We start from the raw sequence: 9413 nt of genomic DNA, 5'->3' as shown, positions 1-9413 counted from the left end.
ACCTACTCTAGGAGCAACAGAAGAACTCATCATTTATGTGCGTGCCTCTGTCTGAGCCTGCCAACTAGGAGGCCATGTAATGGCTTGATCCTCTGAACCCACTGCACAGCTCTTTCATGTCCTGATTCAATGAAATGGGGTAATATAGGATTAGCTAAATAGATGAACACTGGACCTGAATCAGTGCAAAAGCAGTCACGTTTGTGTTGCTAACTTTAAGCAGATGTAAAGTCTGGCTTGAAAAACCCACCTGCAATCCAGTTGCCTGGTATTACAGCTAAATCACCAAAAAGCATAAGGCTCACGTGTCTAGTAGGCTTCCCAATCTTTTTGCTCTAGCCACCTCTGAGTGATTATTGAAGACCAGGCTTTGTGAGCTCAAAATCCAAAAGCAGGGGCTGGCTTTTGTGTTTACCCACTACATGGGAAAAATAGATCATAGTTTTGCCATGGGAATGGGCAGCTGCTAAGTGCTTTTGAAAATCTGTCTCTGCATTTGGAGGTTAAAAGGAAGCAAGGTTGAGAAGAACTGGTTCTCTTGGTGGAGGCTGAACACATCAAACCTGTTCCTGTAGGCTGCAAGCTCTCTGGGGCAGGAACTGTCTTTGCCTACATGTGTACAGTTCCCTTCACAATGGACACATGATCTCAATAGAGGCCCCTCAACAGTTGTGGAATACAGATAATAAGTGGAGTAAAGGCATGGTCCAAACCCCAAAATTCTTTACATTTTTATTTCTAGATAAATCACATGGTTGTTTTCAGAGCTAACAGACTGAAATCAAGCCTGCCAGGAGTCCCTAATACACTCCAATATCTATCAAGGAAGGTTAGCCCACCACACTATCAATGACCATTGCCATAATGCTGGTAAGCAGAAAGTCTTCAGAGCGTTAAAAACTATATACACAGAAAACCATGAGGCTGATTGCTTAGGAGAGCAGCAGCTGGTAAGAATCAGAACTATGGAAAAATCACTGGGCTGGTGAAAAAGCCTTTGCCCATGCATGAAAAGTGAGCATGAGCTGACAGAGACCATCTGGGAGTTGGACAAGTGAAGTGTAAAGGAAAGTGGAGACACTGCAAAGCCATGCATTAAATGCTTCTACAAATTTTGCCACCCACTTATTCAGAGAAGGAGAAATATTAGCTTCTTCAGGTGAGTTCATGCCTCAAACTCACAGGTGCACCTGTGCAGAGAACAGTGGTCACTGGCCTGATACCTCACTTCCCATCTATACCAGCTCCAAGCTTGCTGAAGGGCATGACTAGGACCTCAACAAGGTCTAAGATTTGTGGGTCTCTTGAAGGCCATTCAGCTATTCCTGTAATAGATGGCAGAGACTGGAAGGTTGTATGGGGGAGGAGGATTCCATTCTTCTGCAGAGCATGGTGTTCCTAGGCGGAGATGTTTGCCTGCTGCACATGATGATGTGGCAGCCATGTTTTCATCTGGCTGGAGAAACAGCTCTAAGGTTTGGGGGGCAGCGCAAATTCAAGAGCAGTATTATTAGTTTTCACGCCTGCATGAGCTTTGAAGGTCTCCACAAACCCCTCATCTGTTCTCTATTCCAGATTACATACACGTGAAACCACTTTACCAGCCAGGGACAGGCACCTTGGCTATGGCAGTAAAGTGGGTTCCACTACAGAAGATGATGGAAGAAATGTCTTGTGATCCAAGGGTGGAGCTGGGTCTGTCAGGGTGACATTGGCTTACTTTCACCCATACGGTATCTGGCTGTGACTGGATGCTCCTGTGTCCCACCCCAGTCCACCATCTACACAAAGTGTCCTTGCATTCAGCCACAGGCCCACATCACCACATGTGCAGGTATGGGAAAGCAATCTCCACACACAAGACAATCAGACTGTTGGAGCAGTTGTGACGCTGCCCTGCCAGGAGCTTCCTCTGGCTCAGGCGAGAGGCAAGGCCCTCTGTAAGGTTGGATGCCTGCCACCCTTGGCAGTTCTCCTCTGGGACATGGCCTCCTCGCAGGTTGGATCCATGCCACACCATCTTGTTAGACCTGGAGACACAGGATCAAATTGGAAGTAGTGAGATATTTCAGGGAAGGATGTAGGGCTTAGAGTGGGTCACAGGCTGAAGAGGAGTCAAGTGGTAATTCAGTTGGAAAAAAGCACTGCTGCCATTCTATATTAACAGCAGTGTCATATGTATGTCATGGGAAATGATTCTTCCATCCCTGTTCTGCACTGGGGAAGCCTCACTTGGAGCACTGTGTCCAGTGCACTGCACTTCTAGAAAGATGTGGATAGATTGGAGGGAGTCCAGGGGAGAGCAGCAAAAAGATATTAGAGGTATGGAAAACATGGAATATGAGGAAATATTTGAAGAACTGAAGTTATATAGTTTAGAGAAGATGGGTGGATTTGATAGGAGCCTTCAATTACCAAAAAGATTGTTATAGAATAGAAGCTGATTGTCTCTTTTCTGTGTCCCCAGGGGAGACAGGTAGTAGAAACAGGCTTAAATTGCAATAAAAGATATTTGGTTGGACATTAGGAAGAATCTGCTCACTCTAAGAATGGTTAAGCACTGCAACAGATTATTTAAAGGGGCTTTGTAATCTCTACCACCGGACATTTTAAAGTGTAGGTTAGAAAAATGCTTGTTTGGGCTGGTTTAGACAGGGCTGATCCTGCCTTGAACAGAAGGTCAGAGTAGATCTGCAGAAGTCCTGAGGGCCCTTCCAGTACTATTTGTCTCTGATTCTGTGAGGGTCAGCAAAAAGATATATGGGGTCAGATTTGCAGGTGTGCTAGACAGCAGCAATTGCTGAATCCCATGCTAGTGTGGTGTACTTGGGCAATCAAGTCCAAGCAAAAGTGTCTCACACTGGGCACCCCAAATCAATAGCCACTTTGGCAATGATCAGCCTTAGCTTTTGGCTTATAAAGAGAAGCCAGAGTAGCTTAGGCTAGAAACAGATATTGCTGAATGGAGCGATTCAGCTGTGCCGTTATATATCACAGCACAGCTGCTTCGCTTCACTGGGTGAAACACATGCCACCCTTTGTCCCATTCTTGATGGTGCAGGACAAGGGACAATGTGATCTTCTGAGTTTCTTCACTAGACCCATGCCATGGGTCTTGGGTACCAGGGAAAAGTGTTTCCATCCTCAACCAGCCCTATGGGAAAAGGAGAGTTTTCTATTGCCCAGCCAGATCTGTGGGGTTGAAGCCCATGCTTAAGCACATTTTTAAGATGACAAAAATGAGAAATCAGACAGCTGTTTCCACCCTTAGAGATCAGCACAGCAGACTCCCCGACCTGAGAAACTGGACTGTCTCAGAGTATGCCTGTACTACTTTCCTGGCAGTGCGGGGGTGTTCCTGCTCTTGGGCACACCTCACCCACCCAAATCCTATTCATATGTGCCAGCAGGGCGTGCATGGGAGTGGGTGCTCCCAAAAGTGCCAGCCACAGGGTGCCCTAGATGTAGCCCTAGTCTCCAAACTGTTAGAGAACAGAGGTGGACAAATACAACAGTGCCTCCCCTCTTGTTAGATCCCAGACACTTCCAGTCCCCAGGAACAATGTGACCCCCCAACCCCTTGTGTTTAATCCAGGTCAAAGCAAAGTCAAAAGGTAATTAACTCTTTCATTGCTGGATTAAAATATGTATTACTGTGCACAGAAGGCAAGAGACATGAAAAATTATATTGAGGGTATAGACATGCATACAAAGCAAAGCCTCTCTAGCTTTAACACTCCTTTATCCAGGATTAAAGTTGGAGTGGTTTTGCTACATAATATCGTTCCCAGCTTGTCCACAGGTGACAACTAGAACTTAACAGCTGCTGCCCTTTTGAAATGTTCATCTTTTTCATGTGTGTCCATACATGCACAAAGGCACTAGAGAATCCAATGGTCTTTTGCGATGTTTACAGGGTTGTAGTTAAAATAAAAGTACTAAAGCATCAGCTCATCTACACAAGCATCAGATAGGATTTTTTTTGACCCCAAGTACAGCTCTGCAACAACTTCTAACATACTGATCCAAATATTTACCTTACCACCTTCTGCAGTATTAGCTCTATCCATGACTGGACACAGGACAAGGGACCAGAAAGGTTAATAGTCCAGTGTGATTTGGCAAAACCTACAGTCTTCTGTTTCTTTGATCCAAGCCCCAAATCCTGTATTTCTTGTTACAGTGCCAGGTACTAGGGGGTTGGTTAGACTTAAACACTCTCACTTCAAGGTCCTTAAAGTAGGGGTCCCTAGTGGTGTAGACTAAGGTCCTGTACCAGGGATCACTTGTCTGTTAATGCAGATCTGGAGTTACCTCTTTGTGTTGTCCCAGTCTACAAATATTTTCCCTCAGTTATACATACAGAGTTTACTGAGCATCTGACCTTCTGTATCCTACATAGTTGAAGAGATCTTGGGGCCCGTGGACTGATCCCCATCATCACACTCACCACAAGGGATCCTTCAGAATATTGCGTCCATTGAAGGTGTAGATGGGAAACTTCTTTGCGTTGAAGTGGGCAGCATTGTTGCCTTCAAACAGGGAATTCCAGGACTTTGCCAGCAGCTGTCCCTGCCATTGGAATCAGTTTTACTGATCAGATGTAGGACTGAATGGTCATGAAGGTTTCACCTCTGGCCAGACATAGCCAACCAGGAGCTATGCAGTGACCCAGCTCCAAAGACCAACAAGACTCCCAGCAACACCAGTTCATACCCCTGGGCTAGGCAAGTTTCATGTGGATTAATTGTCAGTCTCTTGTTCTGATGTGATTAAATGGGCCTTGAATATACACTGGTAATTAGTTACTAGAGCCCTCTCTCTGTTGTCTTGAATTGGGAAATAATCTCCCTGTTCTCCTCTCCAAGACAGCTAAGCTTCTGACTCATGATCATTGGCACATTTTATTCACATCAGTTAAGGTAAAGCTGAAGTACATGTTCCCCAGCTCTTAGACTTTTCCATTTACCTGTTGATGAAGCTGCCTTGAATTAGCTAAAGGCAATTCCACTGGGTAACAGAAATGGATGACTGCCTCTTTTCCTATGCAGAGGCTTTATTGCAGCTTAGAAGTTATAGTAAGTTTTTCAAGGAAGTGTAAAAACTTTAATGTAAACCAGCTAAGATGGCTTACCAGATGACCTACAAAAAAATGAAGGACATATACAGGTCAAATTTCCTGATTTTACAGAGAAATCCAGTCAATATTCCACTCCTCATTAGAAACTAGATATTTGTCTGCCTTGACAATCAGCCCTACAGCTTTCTATCTGTGAGTATTTGCCTTGTTCCTCTGTTGTAATATCTCATAACATAAGCACTGAAGAATGTGAAGTGAAAGGTGTTAGATCTAACCAATGGATGTACAGATTGAGGCCACTAAATTTAGAGGTGCTATAAGGGATTTTTGTCTTCCTAAACGATTGCACCTCCCTAGAAGTGATAATGGATTATATAGCACAAGCACAAAAAAGAATTCTGAAAGATAAAGCACCTAACCAGGTGCAACTTTGAAATATTAGGAAAAAATGCTTAAAAATAGGAATTTCCAATTAGTAGCTTGGGCTAATACTGAAATTCAGTCTTTGAAAAGACTACAGTATAAAAAGCCTCCGATAAGAAAAAGTACAAAGAAAGTTGTTATACAGCAACACCATCTGCTGGAAATCAAGGGAAGCAGCAGATCAACAGTGAGCTGAAACCACAGTACTCAGATGCCAAGTGTCCAACTGTAAATATGAGGACCATCCATCTCCAGTTTATATAAACTGGTAACTGCCATTGGGACCCCAGCCCTGCAGACACAGTCCAAGAAGCTGCCAAACCAGAAGTGGTATAGATGCTTGGACAGGGTATTTGAACAGGCTCCTTTTTCAGAACTGAGAATCAGCCTTGAGATTTCATTTCTGAGACTGTATTTCTTTGTGTGTCCTTTAATAAAAGAACTGAAAGTGATCTCAGTGATTCTGGACTCTTTCTAGAGAGACCTCCAGTAACTTTGCTTTGTGCATCTTTCTCTTTTACAAGCACAAGCAAATAGAGGCTAAGGAAGACTTAATAACTTCAAGAGTTGCTCCTGAGTTTTAAACAGGTCCCTTTTCAAACTAAACAAGTCAAACACCAGAGAACAAAGGCCTAAAAGTGCATCCTAGAAGAAGTACTGGAAATGATAACCATTTTAGAATTAACTGAACATAATTAAAAGTAAACATATTCAGAAGTCGTAGTGCAGTGATTGGGTGGCTTGAGATCCTTTCAAGGGTGCCACACAATGTTAGCATTGTTAGGTATGCAAATATGATTAAAAAAATGAACCCAAAAATTTCAAATAGGAGTCCATAGTTTTAAAAACATTCTGACTTCTTGTGGGCTTTCTCAGTACTTTGCAACAGAAAAAAATGCTCTATTATTTTTCCATTGTCAAAAAACAAGTGAAAAGTAAGAGCTGGCATTTTCCATGGGGTGCCTTGAATATAACAAATCTACTGAGGGGCACCTTGAGCTTAAAAAGTTTGAGAACCAGTGTCTTAGTCTTTTGAGTTATACCTTGTAAATGCTTCTAGGCCCCAGTACCCATTTATGTTAATCACTCACAAGATTGCCTGTGTATTTTGTGTTCAGTAGAAGCCTAGAACATTAGCTGCATTTATACTATACCAAATGCATTATTTATTATATAGTTATGTAGTTCTGAGTAAATACATATATTGTTGATTGTTTTCAAATAGTAAAGAGTCCTGATTAGGAATGGCAAACACAAATCTGGAAAGATTTGTGGAAAGATTTGTATTTGCCAAACTAGCACTAAATTTAGTAAATTTGCACTTCTTTAATTTAAAACAAAAGGGTTCTCTTAATTAATTTCCACCCTAATACTGGCTACAGCCCTAATCAAGTTAGCACATCTAGCATCCAAAATCTAATTGGCACCTTGTCGAATTCATCAATTTGACCCCCTCATTCAGGTCTACAATAGTTTGAAGTGGCCAGTGAGAAAGGGGTCACTTAAGTCAGAAGTACATTCAGGCTAAGTATAAGGCTCAGCAAGAAGTATCTGGCTGTGGAATACTGTCCTCGGTGGGAACCTCTTGGCTTAATCAAGGACATTGGGACTAGTTAAAGCAGGGGCAGGCAATTATTTTGGCTGGATTTTTAGGAATTTTTGGTGAGCTGTTGCAGGCTGGGATGGGGGGGTGGAATTGATCCTATCCAGCCCAGGCCCATGTGCCCTGCACCCACAGCTGGGGGCACCAGACAGAGCAGGAGGGGTCTCCATGGAGACTGGGAACCCTGTGGGCAGGGCATGCTCAGCCAAGTGGATGGGATGGGGCCACGGGAGGGTAGGGAGTGGCTTCTGGGAGTGGGATGTGTGGGCAGGGCTGGGATGGCAGGGTGGTAACAGTGCAGGGCCAGGGCCTGGGGCAGAGCTGCAATCCGCTCCTTCATGTCCCTGTGATGGGCACCAGTTCCTCAGGCAGGTGTATGTGGAGAGTGGATTGCTGCTGTGTCCCGGGTCCTGGCCCTGCACTGTCACTATCTTGCAATCCAGGCCCCAGCTCAAGCTCCAGGCCTGCCTACCTGCCCTGCCTGCCACTCTCGGATGCTGCTCTGCACCCACCCATGGCCCCATCCCATCTGCCCAGCCAACTGTGCCCTGCCTGTGGGGGTCCCAGGCCAGTCTCCATGGAGACCCCATGTGCCCACCTTCCTGCTCCATCCGGTGCCCCTAGCCGTGGGTGCAGGGAGGATGATCAGAGTGCCCAAGCAGCGGGGCTGGGTCTGGTGGCAGCAGAGACACTAGCACTGGCAACGGGAAGTAGCCGCTGCTGCCAGGGCTGCCAGGAAATGGAGTCCAGATGTTGCAGCACCCCTGCCCCACTGCACATCTGGGATAGCAGGACTGGCTGCACATGCCCTCCATGGGCCGGACAGAATCCCTTGGTGGGCCAGATCCGAACCATAGGGCATATGTTGCTCACCCCTGGGGTAAAGCTTGAGATGACCGACTCTTAAGAGCAGTTCTGCTTTGGGGAGATGGCCCCCAGTGGGTTTAGCTCCTGGGAGTCTGTAAGATGCCTTTCAAAGTTTCCACCTAATGCGTAGTCCTCAGTCAGGATATACAGCAGCTGCACCTGCTTGATTCCAATAATGCTGATGGGATTAGGGTGGCTACTCTGTTCTTTGTCCTCAATTGATATGAAATCAGACGTCTTTATGTCCTCTATTTTTCTCTTGAAGAGAAAAATAGAGGACATAAAGGCATCTGGTTTCATATCAATAGAGGACAGAAGACAACCGCACTGTCCTCTATGATGGCCACCCTAGATTGGATTGTGTTACTTGCCTTCAGATTGACAACAGGCAGGGTCCTGTCTGTTCGTTTCACCAGCGAGGTCAGGTCCTGGGTGGGCACTGCCAGAAAAGCCCGGAAGGTGCCATACAGCTGTGCTTCCCGCGACTGCCTGTAGCACTGAAGGTCTGCACCACGGATGCCATTCATATCACCAGACAGTGGGAAATTGAGGGCTATCATGCGGAGCTGGGAAAGCAGAGGGGTGAAAGTAAGTAGGGGAAATGGGATCTTCAGAAGCACTTTGATGCCAGCTTGGTTTGTTATACAGGGTATCAGTGCCCAGATGCATTAATAGAATCATAGAAAGGCAGGGCTAGAAGGAACCACAGGAAGCCATGTAGTCCAATCCCCTGCTCAAGACAGGAGTGCTCCTATCCAAACCATCCCATAAAAATTCTTGTCTAACCTATTACTAAACCTACACAATCCATCCTGTCACAGTTTCAAGGCATGGCACCCTAACCTGCCACAGCGAAAGCAGGGGAAGCTATAGAGGGGCTGTAGCGCTCCTGGGGTGCTCATCATGTGAAATCACAGGTCCAGGCTCCTGTCTCTGAGCAGCCTGACAGAAGTGGGGAACTGACAGAAGCTGAGCCTGAGTCTCTAGGGTGCAATGAGTACAGTTGCATGGGGTCTCTCAGCTGCATAGTGGACAGCACCCTGCAGGTTGCTAACTAGACAAGCTTTCAGTCCCTCAGGGCCTAGGCTCTATATTGGAGCCTTAAGGATCCCACTTCCCCTTCAATTCTGGCGATCCAAATCATAGCTGCTGCCCTTCTAGCTATGGTGACTGACCACCCAGGGACATGGCTCCTGTGTAACATGAAGGCTCCTCCCCTCCCTTGCCCAAGCAAGTGGCCTCCATTTTGCCTGCAGGGGCCAAACCATCAGGAACTAGAGCCAGGAGTTTCCACATGGCTCTGTGAAGACCTCCCCTTGGGGCACTGAGGACTACAGGGGAAATGGAAGGAAAGTCTGTGGTGGGTCTTACTGATGGGATCTTCGGGGTGATGTTCATTGGCAGGACCCCGCGGGTTGCTTGACGCTTTCCCTGGTGGGA

The 9413-nt window shown here is 45.9% G+C and overlaps 1 protein-coding gene across 1 annotated transcript in view; it reads right to left on the bottom strand.

Moving 5' to 3' along the window:
* Positions 1-728: 728 nt before the first annotated feature.
* Positions 729-9413, bottom strand: part of LOC102387004 (collagen alpha-1(XVIII) chain-like) — a 26525-nt gene continuing 17840 nt past the window's right edge. Inside the window, exons 20-23 of the mRNA XM_014519431.2 lie at positions 9345-9411; positions 8345-8539; positions 4451-4572; positions 729-2030 (exon numbers count right to left, since the gene is read on the bottom strand). Of these exons, the coding sequence (XP_014374917.1) occupies positions 1820-2030; positions 4451-4572; positions 8345-8539; positions 9345-9411 (595 nt within the window). The 3' untranslated portion in view covers positions 729-1819. The remainder of the gene's footprint in view (positions 2031-4450; positions 4573-8344; positions 8540-9344; positions 9412-9413) is intronic.

The sequence above is a fragment of the Alligator sinensis genome, unplaced genomic scaffold (assembly GCF_000455745.1).
Source record: "Alligator sinensis unplaced genomic scaffold, ASM45574v1 scaffold886_1, whole genome shotgun sequence".
In the NCBI taxonomy this organism is placed as follows: domain Eukaryota; kingdom Metazoa; phylum Chordata; order Crocodylia; family Alligatoridae; genus Alligator; species Alligator sinensis.
The sequence above is the reverse complement of the archived record's forward strand: the minus strand, read 5'-3'. Positions and strand labels throughout refer to the sequence as shown.